The sequence below is a fragment of the Haliotis rufescens genome, unplaced genomic scaffold (genome assembly GCF_023055435.1).
Source record: "Haliotis rufescens isolate VD_foot unplaced genomic scaffold, xgHalRufe1.0.p SCAF_11, whole genome shotgun sequence".
NCBI lineage: Eukaryota > Metazoa > Mollusca > Gastropoda > Lepetellida > Haliotidae > Haliotis > Haliotis rufescens.
This window is the reverse complement of record NW_025963791.1, coordinates 26872235-26895770: the sequence shown is the minus strand read 5'-3', so window position 1 is coordinate 26895770 and position 23536 is coordinate 26872235. Positions and strand designations below refer to the sequence as shown.

At 35.7% G+C, this 23536-nt stretch overlaps 1 protein-coding gene across 3 annotated transcripts; it reads right to left on the bottom strand.

Annotated features, from left to right (window-relative positions):
- Window positions 1-6589: 6589 nt before the first annotated feature.
- On the bottom strand, window positions 6590-23528 carry LOC125377995. Of its 3 annotated transcripts, XR_007219962.1 has the most exons (4): window positions 16780-23528; window positions 16051-16175; window positions 14296-15897; window positions 6590-12011 (listed from the first exon to the last, which is right to left on the bottom strand). XR_007219962.1 is itself a non-coding variant. In XM_048392475.1 (3 exons), exons 1-2 carry the CDS (start codon window positions 23476-23478, stop codon window positions 16059-16061), a joined length of 6816 nt encoding a protein of 2271 aa, XP_048248432.1. In that variant the 3' UTR covers window positions 6590-15897; window positions 16051-16058. The 3 variants fall into 3 exon arrangements, 2 of the variants coding, with proteins under 2 accessions (XP_048248432.1, XP_048248431.1); XM_048392475.1 differs by having other exon boundaries at window positions 6590-15897; window positions 16780-23478; XM_048392474.1 differs by having other exon boundaries at window positions 6590-16175.
- Window positions 23529-23536: the final 8 nt, after the last annotated feature.

Genomic DNA, 23536 nt, shown 5'->3' with positions numbered 1-23536 from the left:
TAAGTGTTGATGTTGGTGTCAGGATTGACAATATTGCGCTTGAGAATGAAAATACACTTTTGAAATCTAAATTTGATCTTCCTAAGAGTAAACTTGAACTTCATAATTTTAAGTTAAATGACAGTAAGTCTGTTCACGAGCATGTACATGATGAAGACAAACCCAGTAAAGCAAGTGTTTTGATGGTTGTAGAAAGTAGCATGAAGGGTAAGAAGCAGTTTAAGTTTTACACTGGATTAACTGTTCTCCATGTGTTTATGGAATTTTCTTGGTCCTGCTGTGAACTTACTTGTGTACTGAAACACTGATTGCAGTCATCCTGACATATCTCCCTATAAACAAGATGGACCAAGGAGAAAACTTCCTCCTAATCCCAGGAATGAACAGTTTCTTACACAGTTGAGAATGCGCATGGGGGTTCTCTATCAACACTTAGCTTTTCTGTTTGGTGTCAGTACAAATATGATCTCATAAAGTTGTTATTACATGGATTCAGCTTCTTTATTGAATCTTCCAGATCAATTACATCAACGCACCTGCATAGTTGGGATTTGATAAGGTAGTGAGTTGCGACTGTGCCAGCGTTAAAGAGAATGGACGCGGGGTCAACAGCTGAAATTAATAGCCGCAAAGGCCTCTATTATCGAGGAAATATGAAATTTCCATTTGACCTTAAATTTCTTCTCGATCGTTTTGGTCTCCTAAATATGTGTATGCTATTTATCCAACACTCAATCACAAAGTCAATTCAGTAGGATGCGGTTCCATATTTTTAAGTTAATATTTGCATTTTGATTTAATGCTTTGCTAATAGCTGAAATGAAATTTCAGGCCCTTGATAGACAACAATGAATTCATAAAAACAAATGTCACTATTTTCAAAATAATATTCAGAAGGAGTCTTGCAGTTTTCTTAATTTCAGGAGACATGGTAGAGCTGAGGTAATCTAGACTTGCCAAAATTATCTAAACAAAGTGATGACGTCTTGTTGAGAGCAAGAGAAACCGGTCATCTCGTTGCATGGTGGAACGTTCGCGATGGCCTCAATGTCGCTGGGTAGCTGAACCATGGGTCTGACACCGATTCCATGCCCTGCAGACCACGCTTTGACTTACACCAAGGACGTTGGCAAGGTGGCGTTGTGTTGCCCAAGTTTCATGCATCCCAACGCATCTGGCTAATTCCTCGACTGTCAAACGACGTCGTTGAGGGGGCATTTCTGTTTTCAGTAATTGCAGTCAACGCTTGTCAACGGAGTACACGGTTCCAATGACAGTCACAATGGTGGCAAATGTGGTCATCGTGCATCACGTACATATTGTGTCCATCTCAGCCTTCTTAGTGTGGGGGCGGTCGGGTAGCCTAGTGGTTAAAGCGTTCGCTCGTCACGCCGAAGACCCGGGTTCGATTCCCGACATGGGTACAATGTGTGAAGCCAATTTCTGGTGTCCCCCGCCGTGATATTGCTGGAATATTGCTAAAAGCGGCGTAAAACCATACTCACACACTCACTCATTCTTAGTGTGGTCACCTGTGAAGATCCAGTGTAGAATAGGTCTTCAACAACCCATGCTTGCCGTAAAAGGCGACTATGCTTGTAAAAGGCAACTAACGGGATCGGGTGGTCAGGCTCGCTGACTTGGTTGATGCATGTCATCGTATCCCAACTGCAATGTTTCTGCAAAATAAGGATTGTTTCTCAAATAACTACCATCGCAGATATCCCTCATAACTGTATCACGCATGACTAGTTTCAAGGAAATGGAGAACTTCCGGAATCTGCAAAAGGCGTTAAACGGTGGAGTCTACTGTCGCCTACAGTGCACTTTGGCTACAGTCACTTTGCCTTGTTATGTTGTTACAATGTATTTACCTGAGTATCTCTCATGAGAAGAGAGAAGCCAGCATATAATAAACAACAAAGTATAATATAAGTAACAACATTTAATCAAGCAAGATGATACTGGTTAGTCCAAAAATGCAGCTACAGTAAGTAATAGGGATTAAGGACTCAAACTGGAGTTAAGCTACATTGAGTAATAGGGACTAAGGACTCAAACAGTACGCCCCACAACCATCCTCCCGAAGATGAGGCCAATACCAGATTCCTTAGTCCAGGAAGAGACAATGCCAAGTCCAAGTACCTGGTTTGATGCCATGGACCACACTCCCAACATCCCTCAAGCCATCCCCTTCAACGATTACATGGTGACCATATGGGTGGATGACGACGCCCGGTTCAAGCCATCAATTTGGAACCACAGTGACAACACAGGTCCAAGGACAAACAATCATCTAGAACGATGGCACAGTCACCTCAACAAGACGGCCCAGCGTGCCCATCCAAACATTTTCGCCTTGATCCGAGTGTTGCAGCAACTGGAGAAGACCGAGAGTAACAAACTGGTACAGTTCCAGCATGTTGAACTTGAGCAGAGACTGCAAAGACTGAAAGATCAGCTATCAAATGGACACAAAAGCCCCCTCGAATTCCTTGATGCTGCTGGTCACATCATTAAGCTTGACTGAGTGAAAGACTTGATCAATGGAGAGTGACAAGTTATTAATGTGCTATTGTAATAAGTGAGAAGTGATGTAGGGAAAAGAGTGGACATTTAATCAATATTTATTATTTTCTGACGCAGTGATGTGCTATTTTAATGAGTGGGACATGGTCATATCAAGTGATGTCTTGATGTCATGATTTGTAATGTTTTTTTCTTGTCGCCAAGTATAAATAAAATTGTAATCACGTATCAAGGGTTTTTATTTTCTCAGTCTCTCATAGTGGGAGAGTCCATTCATACTGAAGGTAATGGGAGCTCATTATTGACAGCCACTGGTGCATAACATTGTTTTGATAATACTGTAGGCAAAGTGCACTGTAGGCAATAGTAGACCTAACCCGTTAAACTGATTTGAGGAAAGGTATTATGACACAAAAATCCTTAAGTTGTCTTTTTTTAATTTATCGTTTCCCCACATGAACTGTTTAAGACGTTATCTTTTGTGTTCAGTTTTCAGATAGTGTAGAGAAGGAGATTTTTCAGTTGTGTCAAGCATTTCCTCAGGGTTAGGATTGTCAAGAAATTGCTTTGCTTGATGCTTGAAATCTGAGCTGCTGGTGTAGTATTAATTCTGTATTTGATATCACTTTATGACTCACCCTATGTTGTGTTTTTTGTTCAGCATATTAGGGTCGTATTATTATTATGTAATTATATGATAATTTATATACCGCAGGTATCCAGGTTCCCAGTATCTGCTCAAATGCGTTTTTATTTGTTTCCCGACCAGTGGATCCGTTTCCATTCCAATTATCATTCTCATCTCCCTGTGGTGTATAAAACCTAAGCTGCCCAGGGGCGCTAGAAGGTTTTTACATCTACACATTGGGTACCCATTCCCTGCTGGGTGAACTTCCGAATCGGACTTACTGCCAAGGATGTTGTCATTTTGTACAGTTATGAGTTCAACAGCATTATCTAGACCTATATCATGCCTGTGTTTGTGACTGACATGTGACTTAAAACCTGACCAACTTCTAGTACTGAATCCACAGCTGTCAATTTCACATTTGACTTTAAAGCTCGGATCATTAACGTGTATGCGGCCAGTATGGCTTGTGAAATGATGGAATATGTTCGTTTGGAACGAACACATGCTGCATGACGTATGAACTCCTTCCATGATTAGAGACAGGGCCAACCAAGTGTAAACAGACACAAGTATAGTTACATAAGATATACATGTCTGAGCTTCATTCAATCCCATTCTTAATTTGAACTGAGTGTATGTGACAAATCAAAATTCCGACTTTTGAATCTTTTACTCCTGAAGTTGAATGGCCTACGCTGTTACACGATTTAGATCTATTCTACATTGTCCCAGTAAAGTGATATGTCCCAGTTGACCCGTGAACATCCGGGGTAGAATAGGTCATAAGCAACCCATGCTTGCCGTAAAAGACGACTATGCTTGTCGTAAGAGGCGACTAACGGGATCGGGTGGTCAGGCTCGCTGACTTTGTTGATGCATGTCATCGTATCCCAATTGCGTGGATCGATGCTCATGATGTCGACCATTGGATTGTCTGGTCCAGACTCGATTATTTACAGACCGCCTTCATATAGCTGGAATATTGCCCAGTGCGGCGTAAAACAACAAACAAACAAACAAACCATAAAAGCCAGTTAAACACGCGTGTTGAATTATAACAATTGTTAAGCCATGGATTCATTACAGACAAGTGACGAAACCACGGTCTAAAGACATGCTTAGAGTTTGCAACTTTTCTGTTTCGGAAATATTGTGTGAAGAGAGACATACCCACACAAAAAGTAGACACCTTCCTACATTGAAAACGGAAGGTGAACCTGCAGTTGTTTAGAAAATAGAGAATAAACGCAACAACAATCATAGGTAGCATATGACAATCTAGGTTCAAACAAGACTTGCATAAACTCTGATATTGTATTTTCCACTTTTTTTATATAATGAACTTTCACTTCAGTTTTGCAATATTACTTACGCAAATTAGGGTAATCTTGTGCAGGCACACATAGGACAACATGGCGATGTTTTGGAAAATAGGCAAACGCGAACGCCGAAATGAACTTCCTCATACATTTTAGAATCAAATTACAAATAGTCTTTCTCACCAATATAAAGTGTCAAGATGAAATCAAGCGAAATAAATTTAGTGTGAAAACGAACGCTGTGCTCGGAAAACTGCACTTGCTTGAAATGTTAACAAAGCAAAGTTCAGATTTTACACTGCGTAGCACTTTCTCCTATTTTGAGCTATCCATTTTGACAGAACTGAACCTGGTCCTTTTCTGAGATTGTAAGAAGTTAAGCAATCTGCAATACTGCCAATCTCCAGCATGTTTGAGCCGCGACACAGTCTACGGAGATGCTACTTTCCATGTAACACCACATCTATTCTACCAGCTCTACACCTTCTTTCCAGTATTGGCGACCAGATGTTTCCTCTCGTTTACTTTTTCTCCCAGAGAAGAAACAAGAAACATACGACCGAGCTTTCCTTCTCCTTATGTACCCAGCAAGGTCTACAGTTGCTTCCTCAAGTTGTTCAGGTATGTTACATCATGTCACAAAACGTTATTGTCGTTATTAATATGATTAAGTAAATATATTCTATTCTAAATTTAAATATATATTTTTTATTGTTTTATCATTACATGTATTTCAGAAGGACTTCAGTTAGTCGCAGGAAACAATGTTGTGCAGCTTTCCAAAATACAGACTGGGAAGGTTGTTTCTTCCATTTCATCCAGTGTGTATGGAGAAAAACCCAACAATGCGGACTCCAGGTCGACTACAGTGCAAATCCCGAGATCCGGAGATTTGTTCGACGCTGTGCCTGTTGCTACTTATGGATCTACTGGTTGGATCTTATCCCCGTGACACCACATAGGGGTCACTTGGCTTCCCTAAACCATCATCTTGGCAGCCTTAATTTAACATTAAAGAGAAATATCAGCAGCTGTGGCTGAAGAATATCTAATCTCTTTCCGTTGACGTAAGTAAGATGAGTAAGTATCATCTACTATCTGACATGGTTAAAAATCGTTATCATTATCATATATATACCGAATGTTTGGTAAATCAAAGAGTGTAATTTCTCTGAGGCCATGACATCAATATCATATACAATTTGAAAGTATAAATGAACACTTATGAACTATTTGACTGTACGTTTGTATATGTGTTTTGCAAAAAATAATAATGAATGTACATCAATGAATATGTTCATGTATGGTATGTCATAAAACATCTCATTTGGTAACCCTTAAATATTTACTCTTTGCTTCGGCGACGACCCCTCTCTCAATCCGGATTAAGCAAACACCTGCATGACTGATTTTGACAAAGCATCGCACGACGTCCAAGAAGGGGACTACTGAAATTCATTTGGTCACCGTCCTGGGAATGACCCTTTGAAAGATACATAATTTAATTAATTAATAAAATAAATCATGGTTATTGAACTTTATGTGAAGCACAGTTACGTTTCCCCGTTAATATTGGTAAGTAACTATATCTATGGTTACCATAAGGCAAATGCCCCATGGATCAATTGAAAATTAATGTTTTGACAGAGTTGAAGTTGGTTCGTTTCTGAAGCAGTCATTTTCTAAAGCTGGTCTTTCTTCCTGTGACCAATCATGTATATTTCATGATCCCCTACTTTTTGGGAGAGTATATATGTCATCTGCAAATGACCGAAACTTTGGTTGGATCTTATCCCCGTGACACCACACAGGGGTCACTTGGCTTCCCTAAACCATCATCTTAGCAGCCTTAATTTAACATTAAAGAGAAATATCAGCAGCTGTGGCTGAAGAATATCTAATCTCTTCTTGATTTACTTTACAGTCAGAAATATTCCAGGTTCATAGCAGCCACCTGTAAACAATAGACCAGGCAGGCTAATGCACCAGGTCATTGGTACAAAGGACATGTATATACTGACCAAAATCTCCACAGGGTTGAATAACTGTCTGACTAAGGTGAATTGTCTTGTGATCAACAAGGGTTAAATATACAACAGAAAACATTTAATTCGATTTACAGTTTATTAAATAAAAAACAAATTCACAAAAACGTATAGAAACCCCAAATCAAAGCTTTGCAGAGGGTGAAACAGGATAGTTTCTCTGGTCTTCACAAATGTCTTTTCTTTATTTGATGCTCTACTTTGCATCTCACATTTAATTTGCATTGTTTTTATTAGGATGCACATCAATTTCAAATTAAAATGAAAGAAATTGTAGGTTGTTTCCCGTCTCCCAAGTGATAGGCCAAAATCAAGACAAATGATGCTAGGTTAGAAAATATTTCAACCTCTGTTAATTAATATTAATATCAACATTATTAATTACATAAGCAACTAGAATACATGATTGGATAACACCACTAAAATCATCAATATAATCTTTCTGTAATAAATATTGAGCTTTTCTAACAATCTATTATTTGACACACTGTTCAACATATGCAGCAGCATAATGACACAAGCACTAGTCATCACCTCTTTGGAGCCAGCACACCTCAGGACAGGTGGAATACAAAGAGCCTTTTGCCCTTACAATTCTGTTAGCTTCAAATAATGTAACCTTGGTATTTGATCTAACATGAATTAAATACTACTACATGCAGTTGATTACTTTTTTTATCATTCTTGGGGTGTGTGGGGAGGTGTGTGTTTAATCAACTTAATTTCAAAAGATCTATATTGGAAAGTCTACTTACAAGCTTGATTAATAAATAAAGTACCAACTCTCACTTAAAGTAATGCATATATAATAGTGCCATGGTACTGTAACTCGCCTGGACCAAACATGTTTTTAATATGGCTGAGGTTAGCCACATTGAAAATCAGTTCAGAACCTCTTGATTGTGTCATCATTGAGTACAAGCAGCTTCATCAGGGATTTCGGAAAAGATGGTCACTGGACAAACAACCCACGACATATGCTCACTTGACTTTCAGTCAGATGAGCAAAACATCAAAGTCAATCAAAAATAGAAAACTTGTGTATAACAGAACAAAGATATATATTATTCACATGTTTTATCTCACGTAAAACATATGTTGTATCTTTTAGAAAAGACCAGTTATGTAAGATACCTTTCTCACAAAATACAATCATGATACGGGGCAGGCTATATGCCTAAAATTTCCTATGAAATTGACTACAAATTAGTAAACAGGATAAAAAACCCAGCTTAAACAATTGCTATTTCTTTTCAGATATCAACTATGACAACATAAGCCCTGTATGAACAAAAACATAGCATAAGCAACTACCTTAAACAAACATGATGCAAATTCCAATAATTTAATTTCATTAAGATGAATTTTTACCTCAAATTTGTTCTGTTTTTATCTACATCTCATAAACAAATAAGCTGGGTCAAAGACTTTGTAATGTTTAGATATTAGAAAAACACTTCCTGAAAACCTCTAAAATCATCCTTTTGGACACATTTTAGCTTGTACCAATGCATTTAGTCTTGTCATATGTCCGAAACATGCAATTGTTGAAATGAACAAACTCTAATTCTCATTCATATGAATGACATCGGATAATTTTCATTACACTTTCAAAAGATTTTTCTCTTTTTTTAAATTATGAATATTCCATGGTTAAAAAATGTCCCTCATCCTACCTTCTCATTTACATTCAAACACACATTCTTTCTACTGTTTGCTTTGAACTGCACTTTCTAAATTCCTCAACAGATCCTCTATGGGGTATATTTTAACAAAGCAACACATTATTCCTTCATATACCAAATACCTACACATTATACATATCTTAATCTTAAAACAACATGTAACGACTAATCCGTCAGGAAAACTGGCATAGATATGGCATGACCTGACACTATTGTGTGCGTGTGTCTATAATATCTATATATATATATAGGATGTGTGAAGGATATAATATACATGTATATCCTTCACACATCTCCTGAAAAGTATAAACATAAATAAATTATAGTTTTTTTCCTTCTTCTTAGCAGTAATACAAAAACATTTTAATACATACACAAAATCTGTTAAATGGTAGATTTGAAATAAGCATTCTGAGTAAGTTCATTGACATATACTTACAAAAACCTTTCTGATATTACAAAGAATATGGATTTATTTTACAAGTATTTCACCATTCACACAAATGAATACTGCAATCATTGGTTGGTTGGTTTGTTGTTTAACGCCGCACTCAGCAATATTCAAGCTATATGACGATATTTACAACATGTGCTCAGATATCTCAAAGAATTATTCTAAAGTATCATTCTTTGCCATTATCTATACAAAATTACCAGTGCCATCAGAAATCATATATTTTATTTACAGATATCCCACGGAACCTTATTAACTGTGGTGTTTTTTGCAGGCGTTTTTTGTGTGGTTGAATTGTGGGATACATAAGTAATATCGGAGATATTGAATTATCAGTCCATATTTACAAGTAACTCCAAATGAATAACACAAATTGTATAAACAGCTGTTACAATGTCGACATATTAACAGTTCTGTGTTACTCAATCACACAAAAATGATGTATAATTATACAAGAAATATTTTGGATGTGTTAATTAAAGTTGGTTTGTTCCACTATATTCATGACAGTTTATACCATCCAAATGTCCATATTTACAACATGTACTTAGATATCTCAAAGCATTATTCTAAAGTATCATTCTTTGCCATTATCTGTACAAAACTACAAGCACAATCAATAGTCCTATATTTTATTTATAGATGTCCCATGGAACCTGGTTAACTGTGGGTTTTATTATTCTTTTTTGGGAAACATAAATAATGTAGGTGGTATTGAGTTGTCAGACCATATTTACATGACATCTCAGAGCATTAATTTAACAAACACTCCTTGAATGTTGACTGATTAAAATATCTTTGACATCAGTCCATGTTTACAAGCTAATATGTACAAATGAGAGTTATTATACATATATTGCCACTATATTCACAATGGTTTGTAACATTCATATGTCGTCCATATTTACAACATGTACTTAGATATCTCAAAGCATTATTCTAAAGTATCATTCTTTGCCATTATCTGTACAAAACTACCAGCACTATCAATAGTCCTATATTTTGTTTACAGATATCCCAAGGAACCTTATCACTGTGGTGTTTTTGGTGGTGTTTTTTGGTTGGATTGTGGGATATGTAAGTAAAATTGCAGATATTGAATTATCAGTCCATATTTACACGTAATTCCAAATACATAAGATAAATTGTATAAACAGCTGTTATTATGTCTAACAGTTCTGTGTAACTCAATCGCACAAAAATGATGTATCATTATACAAGAAATATTTTGGATGTGTTAATTAAAGTTGGTTTGTTCCACTATATTCATGACAGTTTATACCATCCAAATGTCCATATTTACAATATGTACTTAGATATCTCAAAGCATTATTCAAAAGTATCATTCTTTGCCATTATCTGTACAAAACTACCACCACTATCAAAAGTCCTATATTTTATTTATAGATGTCCCAGGGAACCTCGTTAACTGTGGGTTTTATCATTCTTTTGTGGGAAACATAAATAATGTAGGTGATATTGAGTTGTCAGACCATATTTACATGACATCTCAAAGCATTAATTTAACAAACACTCCTTGAATGTTGACTGATTAGAAATATCTTTGACATCAGTCCATGTTTACAAGCAAATATGTACAAATGAGAGTTATTAAACATATATTGCCACTTAATTCACAATGGTTTGTAGCATTCAAATGTCGTCCATATTTGCAACATGTACTCAGATATCTCAAAGCATTATTCTCAAGTATAATTCTTTGCCATTATCTGTACAAAACTACCAGTACCATCAGAAGTCATATATTTTATTTAGAGATGTCCCAGGGGACCTCGCTAACTGTGGGTTTTATCATTCTTTTGTGAGAAACATAAATAATGTTGGTGATATTGAGTTGTCAGACCATATTTACAAGACATCTCAAAGCATTAATTTAACAAACACTCCTTGAATGTTGACTGATTAAAATATCTTTTACATCAGTCCATGTTTACAAGCAAATACGTACAAATGAGAGTTATTAAACATATATTGCCACTTAATCCACAATGGTTTGTAGCATTCAAATGTCGTCCATATTTACAACATGTACTCAGATATCACGAAGCATAATTCTCAAGTTTCATTCTTTGCCATTATCGGTACAAAACTACCAGTACTATCAGAAGTCATATATTTTATTTACAGATATGGCAGGGAACCTTATTTACTGTGGTGTTTTTTGCAGGCGTTTTTTGTGTGGTTGAATTGTGGGATACATAAGTAATATCAGAGATATTGAATTATCAGTCCATATTTACAAGTAACTCCAAATAAATAACACAAATTGTATAAACAGCTGTTACAATGTCGACATATTAACAGTTCTGTGTTACTCAATCACACAAAAATGATGTATAATTATACAAGAAATATTTTGGATGTGTTAATTAAAGTTGGTTTGTTCCACTATATTCATGACAGTTTATACCATCCAAATGTCCATATTTACAACATATACTTAGATATCTCAAAGCATTATTCTAAAGTATCATTCTTTGCCATTATCTGTACAAAACTACCAGCACTATCAATAGTCCTATATTTTATTTATAGATATCCCAAGGAACCTGGTTAACTGTGGGTTTTATTATTCTTTTTTGGGAAACATAAATAATGTAGGTGGTATTGAGTTGTCAGACCATATTTACAAGACATCTCAGAGCATTAATTTAGCAAACGCTCCTTGAATGTTGACTGATTAAAATATCTTTGACATCAGTCCATGTTTACAAGCAAATATGTACAAATGAGAGTTATTAAACATATATTGCCCCTTAATTCACAATGGTTTGTAGCATTCAAATGTCGTCCATATTTACAACATGTACTCAGATGTCTCGAAGCATAATTCTAAAGTATCATTCTTTGCCATTATCGGTACAAAACTACCAGTGCCATCAGAAATCATATATTTTATTTACAGATATCCCACGGAACCTTATTAACTGTGGTGTTTTTTGCAGGCGTTTTTTGTGTGGTTGAATTGTGGGATACATAAGTAATATCGGAGATATTGAATTATCAGTCCATATTTACAAGTAACTCCAAATAAATAACACAAATTGTATAAACAGCTGTTACAATGTTGACATATTAACAGTTCTGTGTTACTCAATCACACAAAAATGATGTATAATTATACAAGAAATATTTTGGATGTGTTAATTAAAGTTGGTTTGTTCCACTATATTCATGACAGTTTATACCATCCAAATGTCCATATTTACAACATGTACTTAGATATCTCAAAGCATTATTCTAAAGTATCATTCTTTGCCATTATCTGTACAAAACTACCAGCACTATCAATAGTCCTATATTTTATTTACAGATATCCCAAGGAACCTTATCACTGTGGTGTTTTTGGTGGTGTTTTTGGTGGTGTTTTTTGGTTGGATTGTGGGATACGTAAGGAAAATTGCAGATATTGAATTATCAGTCCATATTTACACGTAATTCCAAATACATAAGATAAATTGTATAAACAGCTGTTATTATGTCTAACAGTTCTGTGTAACTCAATCGCACAAAAATGATGTATCATTATACAAGAAATATTTTGGATGTGTTAATTAAAGTTGGTTTGTTCCACTATATTTATGACAGTTTATACCATCAAAATGTCCATATTTACAACATGTACTAAGATATCTCAAAGCATTATTCTAAAGCCTCATTCTTTGCTTTTGTCTGTACAAAACTACCAGTACCATCAGAAGTCATATACCTTTTTTACAGATGTCACAGGGACTGTGGGTTTTATCATTCTTTTGTGGGAAACATAAATAATGTAGGTGATATTGAGTTGTCTGACCATATTTACATGACATCTCAAAGCATTAATTTAACAAACGCTCCTTGAATGTTGACTGATTAAAATATCTTTGACATCAGTCCATGTTTACAAGCAAATATGTACAAATGAGAGTTATTAAACATATATTGCCACTATATTCATGACAGTTTATACCATCCAAATGTCCATATTTACAACATGTACTTAGATATCTCAAAGCATTATTCTAAAGTATCATTCTTTGCCATTATCTGTACAAAACTACCAGCACTATCAATAGTCCTATATTTTATTTACAGATATCCCAAGGAACCTTATCACTGTGGTGTTTTTGGTGGTGTTTTTTGGTTGGATTGTGGGATATGTAAGTAAAATTTCAGATATTGAATTATCAGTCCATATTTACACGTAATTCCAAATACATAAGATAAATTGTATAAACAGCTGTTATTATGTCTAACAGTTCTGTGTAACTCAATCGCACAAAAATGATGTATCATTATACAAGAAATATTTTGGATGTGTTAATTAAAGTTGGTTTGTTCTACTATATTCATGACAGTTTATACCATCCAAATGTCCATATTTACAACATGTACTTAGATATCTCAAAGCATTATTCTAAAGCCTCATTCTTTGCTTTTGTCTGTACAAAACTACCAGTACCATCAGAAGTCATATACCTTTTTTACAGATGTCACAGGGACTGTGGGTTTTATCATTCTTTTGTGGGAAACATAAATAATGTAGGTGGTATTGAGTTGTCAGACCATATTTACAAGACATCTCAAAGCATTAATTTAACAAACGCTCCTTGAATGTTGACTGATTAAAATATCTTTGACATCAGTCCATGTTTACAAGCAAATATGTACAAATGAGAGTTATTAAACATATATTGTCACTTAATTCACAATGGTTTGTAGCATTCAAATGTCGTCCATATTTACAACATGTACTCAGATATCTCGAAGCATAATTCTAAAGTATCATTCTTTGCCATTATCTGTACAAAACTACCAGTGCCATCAGAAATCATATATTTTATTTACAGATATCCCACTGAACCTTTTTAACTGTGGTGTTTTTTGCAGGCGTTTTTTGTGTGGTTGAATTGTGGGATACATAAGTAATATCGGAGATATTGAATTATCAGTCCATATTTACAAGTAACTCCAAATAAATAACACAAATTGTATAAACAGCTGTTACTATGTCTACATATTAACAGTTCTGTGTTACTCAATCACACAAAAATGATGCATAATTATACAAGAAATATTTTGGATGTGTTTATTAAAGTTGGTTTGTTCTACTATATTCATGACAGTTTATACCATCCAAATGTCCATATTTACAACATGTACTTAGAAATCTCAAAGCATTATTCTAAAGCCTCATTCTTTGCTTTAGTCTGTACAAAACTACCAGTACCATCAGAAGTCATATACCTTTTTTACAGATGTCACAGGGACTGTGGGTTTTATCATTCTTTTGTGGGAAACATAAATAATGTAGGTGATATTGAGTTGTCTGACCATATTTACATGACATCTCAAAGCATTAATTTAACAAACGCTCCTTGAATGTTGACTGATTAAAATATCTTTGACATCAGTCCATGTTTACAAGCAAATATGTACAAATGAGAGTTATTAAACATATATTGCCACTATATTCATGACAGTTTATACCATCCAAATGTCCATATTTACAACATGTACTCAGATATCTCAAAGCATTATTCTAAAGTATCATTCTTTGCCATTATCTGTACAAAACTACCAGCACTATCAATAGTCCTATATTTTATTTACAGATATCCCAAGGAACCTTATCACTGTGGTGTTTTTGGTGGTGTTTTTTGGTTGGATTGTGGGATATGTAAGTAAAATTGCAGATATTGAATTATCAGTCCCTATTTACACGTAATTCCAAATACATAAGATAAATTGTATAAACAGCTGTTATTATGTCTAACAGTTCTGTGTAACTCAATCACACAAAAATGATGTATCATTATACAAGAAATATTTTGGATGTGTTAATTAAAGTTGGTTTGTTCCACTATATTCATGACAGTTTATACCATCCAAATGTCCATATTTACAACATGTACTTAGATATCTCAAAGCATTATTCTAAAGTATCATTCTTTGCCATTATCTGTACAAAACTACCAGTACCATCAGAAGTGATATATTTTATTTAGAGATGTCCCAGGGAACCTGGTTAACGTTCGGTTTTATTATTCTTTTTTGGGAAACATAAATAATGTAGGTGATATTGAGTTGTCAGACCATATTTACATGACATCTCAAAGCATTAACTTAACAAACGCTCCTTGAATGTTGACTGATTAAAATAGCTTTGACATCAGTCCATGTTTACAAGCAAATATGTACAAATGAGAGTTATTAAACATATATTGCCCCTTAATTCACAATGGTTTGTAGCATTCAAATGTCGTCCATATTTACAACATGTACTCAGATATCTCAAAGCATAATTCTAAAGTATCTGTACAAAACTACCAGCACTATCAATAGTCCTATATGTTATTTACAGATATCCAACGGAACCTTATTAACTGTGGTGTTTTTTGTGTTGGATTGTGGGATATGTATCACAGATATTGAATTATCAGTCCATATTTACAAGTAACTCCAAATAAATAACACAAATTGTATAAACAGCTGTTACAATGTCGACATATTAACAGTTCTGTGTTACTCAATCACACAAAAATGATGCATGAATATACAAGAAATATTTTGGATGTATTAATTAAAGTTGGTTTGTTCCACTATATACATGTACATGACAGTTTATTCCATCCACATGTCCATATTTACGTGTACTCATGTCTCAATGCATAAATTTAACAAATGTCCCTTCACTGTCTGTTGTACAAATTGAATTGTCCTTGCCATCAGTCTATGTTTACAAAATAATATGTATAAGTGAGAGTTATTGTACAAAAGCTTACATCATGTCTGCATGTGTACAGTCCATAATACAGGGATGTAGTTCAAATAAAACAAAAAAATGCATGCTAAGAAAAGATGAGTTATTTTGTGGATATGTTTTATGAGATAAGGGCAACAAATATTTTCACCTTATTCAATGGTTTGTAATATTTAAATGTTTATAGGCATAGTAACACAAGTTGATACTATCCTTTTGGGTGAACATTCTAACAATACAAGATTCAATACACAAAAGCTATGTATTAAAAGCAAATGATAAAGTTATGCAAAGCCATATTGTTTTTTAACAATATGTGCCCATTTACAAATTCACACTGAATATTTACAGTTCTACAAAACATCACATATTATGAGAAAGACATTCACACTTGAAAGTTTGAATCTGTTCCTATGTCAGTTATCTTGGTCGAAAGATACTGGTTCATGTCCCATAGCAACCTGACACCTGAAAGACAGATCATCAAAAGTAATGAATCACTGTCCTTGTGAAGAACAGCAAAGTAAAGAAAGTATATCTGTCTATAGCCAATTAATCCTCACCTGGCATTTAGAAATGAAATATGTTTCAGAAATATTATGGAGCTCCCATTTTACTTACAAAATATATTAGCGCTTTCTAAATTTCTTTGCCAAATTCTTCTTCCTCTGTTGTACAGTTCCTGACTTCTTTTGGCTTATTACTGCATATTGGGAACTGTTTCTGCCATCCTTCATCTTTAGTTCCTGAAAAAATAAACTTATTCATTTGATCAAGAGTGACGTAAAACGTTCCTACAGCATATTAATAATACACAAAAAGTCTATAAATCTGCTTGTACCAAAACAAAATGGATGTGGGTTACCAGAGATAATGATTGAACGAGCATTGCTCAATTTCACTTGTCACCAAATTTGCAACCAAAAATGGCTTAAAAATGTCTGGTCCAAACTCAATTGTTTATAGGTCGCTGTCATATAGCTGGAATACTACTGGATGCGACGTTAGACAACAATATTGTTGGGTGCTATCGGTAGAGAACACGCTAATGCTTTTTGCGAACACCCTGGTGTCATGACTGATTTTCAGTGTTCCATTCATATAATTTTCATCACCATTTTGATCAATGAATTCTGTTTCTGCAGATAATAGTGACTGATTATTCTCTGGCCATGATGTGTTGAATTTAAAAACTGTCCTCATATAATGCTGAGAAAATCCAACCACTTACCATGAAGGTAACTTTTATCTGCTTATGTGTATTCTTGTAACTTTATCTTAATAGTCTCTTGGCCAATTTAGCTCACAATTCAATATATACATAAATAGATTATTCTTAACTCAACATACCTCAACAGCCTGTGTTGTGAAGTCAATGGCATCACAGATATTCTCCACACAAAGGCAGGGATGAAGCAGTCCAGCGTCCAGGTTGTCAGTTTTGGATGTTACATCTGCTAAAACACCCTCTGGCCACATGGTGTTTTCCATAAGTAATGGTGACAAGGGATCAGTTGATTTTGCATACTGAAATCGGATATACCTGATGACAGTCTTCTTCAAAGCTGACAGAAGGGCTTCTTGCAACTTCAAATTCATGATGCCGAGAACAGTGTTCATGTGTGATTGACATTCTTCAGGCATTTGGACTCGATATGTGTCTTCTAAACGGTCAATGATTACTTCAGCCACTAGGTCTTCAACATATTCATAGAGAGATATCAACTGAGTCAAACGGATTCTTTTACAAAAGGCATCTATGTCAGCAACTCTATTTGGGAAGAAAGATTGCCAAGCCATCAGAAAGTCATTTAGGGTTTGCTGTTTCTGGCGACCAGAAAGTGGTGCTCTTTTGAGAAGAGTGAAGGTCATTTCTAAGTAGTCAGTCAGTGTTTGCATATTTGATGGATTCTTCTCTTTCAGTGAAATGACAGACTTAATGATATCTTTGTCAATATCTTCATGGCCAACAATGTTGATGATATCTTCCAGAAGCTGGTCAGTCCTGTGTAATATTTCGCCATAAAAACGGATCATAGGAAATTTAGGTCCTATTAATAATAATGGCTTATTCACCAGGCATTCTGCCACAACTTGAAGTTCAATTTGATACATATCATATTGTCTTTCTCTACCATGCCCTAATTCTGTGTTTATCTGAGAAAACTTTGGCATGTCACGTAAATCTGGCAGGGTAACAACATGTCTTGGTGCAACATTTTCAATAGCTGTTCCATGCAGAGTTGCAATCCCATCATTTAGTTTCAGAAAACTGGTTGACAAGTTGTTCAGTGATAAAGTAACTATAACAGAGTCTGTTAAAAACTGGTTCTGAATAGACTGCAAAGCCTTCAACACTTGCATAACTGGTGCAGAGGAACTTTTCATTATGCATGTTTCAAGAGGACCTCTTATGTGCACCCTAGGTATGTCTGATATGAATTCATTATAGTGTTTCAATAAGACAATCTCTTCTCTCAGTTGATTCCAAGATTGCTTGAAGGTCTCAAATGTTTTCATCAAATCTGACTTCTCACAAGCTGCTACTTCTTTTTGACAAGTAAGGATAAAGTCCTCAACAGTTTTGCATTCCACTACTCTTGAGTTATTACTTGAGTGCCGAATAGTACACATGTGCCACTGTATAAGTGGAATGAGATGTCTTAGCAATGACAGTGCTTTCTTCTTTTCAAATACTAAAGCCATAATTGGAAACTTGTCAGTTTTCTGCTGAATGACATATTCCTTTTCCATATTTTCCATACTGGGGGCCATATTTTCCCTCATCAACCTCGGCAATCTTTCACACATATTGTCTTCATCAGAAGCCTCAGCAAATATCATTTCCCAGGATGAAGCAGAGCTATGTGGGTTGTTCTTTTGGAAACATATTACCTCTTCCTTTATAATGCCAAACCTCCTGACCATAATTTCATTGAAATAATCACTGAAGCTATCTTCAAAACTGTCTCTTTCTTCGGGGACACAAAATTGAGATGTATCATGAACCCAAGATGACATCCCTTCTTTCACTGTGAAGTTCAAAAGCTTACCAAGTTGTGCATGTCCCATTTCTGCCATAACAGAGAGAGCATCCCAGTGACATTGTAAATGCTTGTTGATGTAATGCACTACATCTACCTCCTCAGGGATTTTCATTATCACAGAGAGATCAGAAGTGGTAATGAAGCCAAGAGCTTGTGACACAGCAAGGCACCCATGAATAGCAATCTGTAAAAGTCGAAATGCAGCAGGTGACAAGGTGCCTACAGATAGAAACACATTTCCCATATGACTGCTATCAGTGTAGATGTATCCCTGCTTTCTTGTGGACATCTGAGAAATGCCTGACAGCTCCACGCTTTCCTTACTGGATTCAAAACTCTCCTGGCACCCATGGCAGACTGAGGCTTCTTCATTGGTAAGAACAGTGGTCATCCCACACTTACACCTTATAAAATGACATTCTTTCAATTTGGCTTTCATACATGCAAATTTGCTCATATGCAAACTGTTCTCATCATATCCTGCTCCTGGCATGTACAATGTTGTTATTTGATCTGGATTCATAATAAGTCTTAACCACAAAGGAGCAGTGCTGCTTATTTGGTTTTCAGTGGGATTGAAGGCAAGCACTGAGCATGTTAGGTGAAGAATCCAGATTGCAAGATGTTGGTCTCTGACTGATTTTTGGCCACCCATCTGCAGTAGTGGGAACTTAAATTCATCACATGTGCATAACGACTCCAGCATTTTTAGTTGGTTCTTATGAATGTCTCCTTTTGATAAGTCACAGAACATCTTTGCTCTTTCTGTTCTTTCACTGTCTGTCAGAGGGTTGATAGTCTTTACAAGGTAGATTTGTTGGAGGGCAACACCAAACACACAGTAGGTGAACTGAGGGTTTGTTCTGGCAGCTTTAAATACACTTTTCACTTTGCTGTTGTCCTTAGGTAATGCATAATAACCATCAGAAACAGAAAAATAGATATCAGACCATGTCATCTGCATTGGGCATAGTTCAAGTGCTACCAGTCTATCTTCATCTGCTATTTTCACTTCTTTTGTGAATGGCAAATGTTGTGAATGATGACTCAGAATATCCTCAAATGTTTTCAACCCATCATTTTGTGAAAGTACCTTGACAAAATAGTTCTGCAAGGCTTTAGTTCTGATATCTCTGGTTGATCCACTGGTATCTGAATCCAACTGTAGGATGCCATTCACCTTTTGTAATATATGTATTTCAACAGTGTCTTTCTGTCTCATATCAGATGCTAAAATTGATAGACAGGTTTTCAAATATGCCAAAGATATAAGGTGTTTCAGTGAAAACCCCTCAGATCTGTAAATTTCATCACACATTAACATGGTATCTAGGTTTTCATCATCAAAGTCCAATATCTCTTGCGTAAAATGTGTCTCAATGACATCTATGCAAAGACATGCTAACTGTGAGTCTGGTTCACCTTTCTCTTGGAATGCTAGAATGCAATTGTCTAGATTTCTTAGAACAGGGTATTCAAGAAGGTCATCATTTATCAAATCACATTCTTCCATTTCTATCATCAAAATCTGACAAAGTGTTGGACCAAAATAGTTTAAGCTGCTTTGAAAAATTGTCAAATCTTTAAGTACCTCAAGTCCCAAAGCTACTACTGATGTTTCCGGATCAGCAGCAAGACATATGCTTATGTAACAAGCAAAGAAATGTTGTAGTGCTTCTTCAGGAACTAACTTCTCTTCATTCACTTTGTTTATGATCTGAAGAATTTTTTTGAATATGACATCACTTTCAACCTGGTTTGATTCAAGTGCATGCCCTATCTCAGAGAGATATCTTCTGTCCGTGTTGTGTGGAACTGACACAAGCAATGCAAATTCATTACACAACCGTAATGACTGAAATACTTTGGATTCTAATGACACTTCACTTGCCAAAGACAAAACAAGGCTGACTCCGTTTACCCATGACTGAAAAGTAGAGTTCTCAAGCAGATTTTCTGTAGGAATTAGTTTCTGACAAGCAAATGTAACCAAATTGGTACTGGCGTCCAGTTCAAATTCCTGTGTTTCATGTGAAACAGTATGATGCTGTTCAGTACTGACAGCATCAAACTGTGGTTTGACATTTGTAGAGCAACTTTCAGTGATCATTACGTTTCCAATGTCTTCAACATCCTGATCTTCTTTAATGTCTTGATATGTACCAACTTGACCTTTCATATCCATGTCTATGGCTTCTATGACTTTCAAGTCACCAATTGATTTCCCTTTTGTGTCAGTCATGTGAACTTGGGTTTCTGGTGATGAATGTTCATCTGCAGTTGAACTAAAGCACAACATGTGCACTGGCTTTGAACTTCCAAGGATGTCATCCAAACTCACTTTACTAATACTTAAACAAGCATCTACAAGTCTCAATTCTGCTTCTATTTTGTCAAAATGAAGCCAATTTGTAACATGCAGTCTTGTCACTGCAGCTTCAAATGGTAATCCTTCTATTTGAAATCTCATTAAAAATGACCATTCTACAACCTTGACTTTTAGACTTTCCTCCATACCAATGTTGACATTTGAATACATTATGCTTACAAAGTCATGGAGATAATCACTGAAATGTTGTTCTCCATATGAATATTCAAACAATTCACTTGCCATGTCATAAACTTGGTCTTGAAGTCTGCTACTGAATTCATTTGTGAGATTTTCTTCAATCTCATCGATTTCCATGCCTGGGTATTCCATTGCAATAGTTTCTGTGCACAATCCTCTTAGGCTTTCAATTCTTTCAATGAACATTTTGCTAAAAGGACACAAAAGAAACAAAGCTGGATCCATAATTGGGTAAGACTCTGGTCCTTGTGGGTGAGGCACATCACTAATGTCTAAAACTGATGAAGTTTTAGCAAGCTGCCTCCAGCATTCAGTCTTTTGTTGAAACTCCACTTGTCCAACAACACAATCCCAAGTATTTGCTGCCTCAAGTTTATAGACCATTGCAGCCAGAGGATATTTCATACATTCCATCATGTCATTCTCAAGTGCTACATGTAATGTAAGACAGGTGTAAAGTTTCAACTGATCACATGCCACATTGATCTGCCAGTTCTTTAATTCAGACTTGTTCAATTGTGTTTCAAGAATAGAAAACACTTCTCCCTCTATGAATGCCATGAGATGTGAATTGGTAGAAATGTTTTCAACCAGGCTTTTAAGACTTGTCAAACTCCTGGCATAGCTGTGGTATTTTATCAAGGTGAATGACCAAAAGAGATAGTGAGCTAATGGTACCATTTGCTTCAGTTCATGGACAATTTCCAGTTTTTGTTTAACTAGAAAGTCAGTCAAGGAAATTTTCTTGGGCTCAAGAGTATCAACAACTGTCAAATTCCATCCACTTAGGTAATTCAAAAGATTAAATGATTCATCAGAATCATTTCTGTCCATATGAAGGATAATAAACACATATTTCTCTTGACCTGGTTCATTCTCAGATTTGTATTCACCCTGTTCTTTCTCAATTAGTGATTTCATCAAAAGAATGTTGTCTTGATCATAGCTTGTTAAGCATTGAATAATAAGAAATTTCTTTCCAGGGAGACACCAAAATGCATGAAGCCTGGATGACAACTGTTTCTCAGACTTGAATGAGCTCAATTTCTCAACTTGGCACTCTTCAGAAGACACATCCAGACATGACTGAATATTGGTATGAATATTGGTGTGACTGAAAATCATTTCCTTGCCCTTCTGTATGGTTGTTTCAGAATCAGTAAGAGCATAGTCAACAAATTTCTGAAGTCCCCCATGTATAGGCAACTTGTAGTAATAGTTCTGCCATTTCTTTACTTCTAAGGGTTCTTCACTATGCCTTTCACTTAGTTGAAGGCGAACTATCCCCTCTGGTGTGCATGTTTTTATCAGAAACATCTTACAATTCTCAACTAAGCTTTCATGTTCAATGTTTGTATTGCAATGAGAAAAATAATAATGGACCAAAGATGCAATCAAGTCAGGGTTATCAAAAGGTATCATATCATTTCTTCTGAATTTATGCCCTGGAATCTTTGAGACACTAATCATCCATGCCTCCAATTCTTCAGCAATTTTTTTCTCACTAGCTGTCAACATATCTGAAAGTCGGATACACTGTTTTTCAAATCTGTTCAGAAATGGTGGATCTGACAAGTCAAGTTTGTTTTCCTCAACCAAAACAATGCACCGGAAATCATCATGAACATGACACACTGGGTTACTATAGGCTCCATGCGCTACTCTGCATGTTTTCTTTATGCCAACTTTTGAGTAGTTTTGGTTCAACATGTCATACAAGCTCCCATAAATGCTATCAAGGTCTTTCAATATCAAAACAACTCCCTGTTCCATGCAAAGTATTATTTTGCTAAGAATGCGATAGCTGTAGTCATCATTGAGATCTTCATCAAAATGGCTTCCTAAAATTGTGACAGTCTGACGTTCATTTTGCCTGAGTAAATCTTCAACAATGCTCAGAGCTGACTCCCCTCTTGTCACCAGAAGTAAGTGACGTGCTGATCTGTCTTCAATGTTTTCCTGTACCAGCTCAAGGGTGGAGGGTAACACAAGTTCATCAGAAACAGTGCCATCAGTTAGTATCACACCTAGATGCTCTTTGAACACAGATATAACAGAATTAACTTCCGATGAAAGACCTCCAAAGTTGCGGAGTAAGCCTCTCACAACCAGATCAACTTTACGTTGGTCATCTTCAAAGTGTTCTACTGTCATTGACTTGAATTTTCGAGACACATACTTCACAAGAGAGTAGAAGTCTCGAAGACCATGAAAGTTTTTGAAACGCTGGTCATTGACATATTTGGAATAGGCCTCAGCTATTGCTCTTATCAGTGCTTCATCTATTTGATTGCTGCTGTTGTTATCATTCAGATGTAATAGACTCCCTTCTTCGTCACCATCTTCAAGAGTTGCTTCACTAATAGACAATCCCGTCTGAACGAGTTCATCTGCATCCATATCCGGCCTAGATAGATGGATAGCTCTATTCATCTTTGCTGCATCAAGTGCCCAGTTGGATATCCCAACAACTGCAACATTCGGGACTTCC

Coding starts and splice junctions, on each gene's coding strand:
- LOC125377995 (XM_048392474.1), bottom strand. CDS start 23,478: ATGAATAGAGCTATCCATCTATCTAGGCCGGATATGGATGCAGATGAA. Junction 16,176..16,779: donor TCACAACACAGGCTGTTGAG/GTATGTTGAGTT, acceptor TTATTTTTTCAG/GAACTAAAGATGAAGGATGG.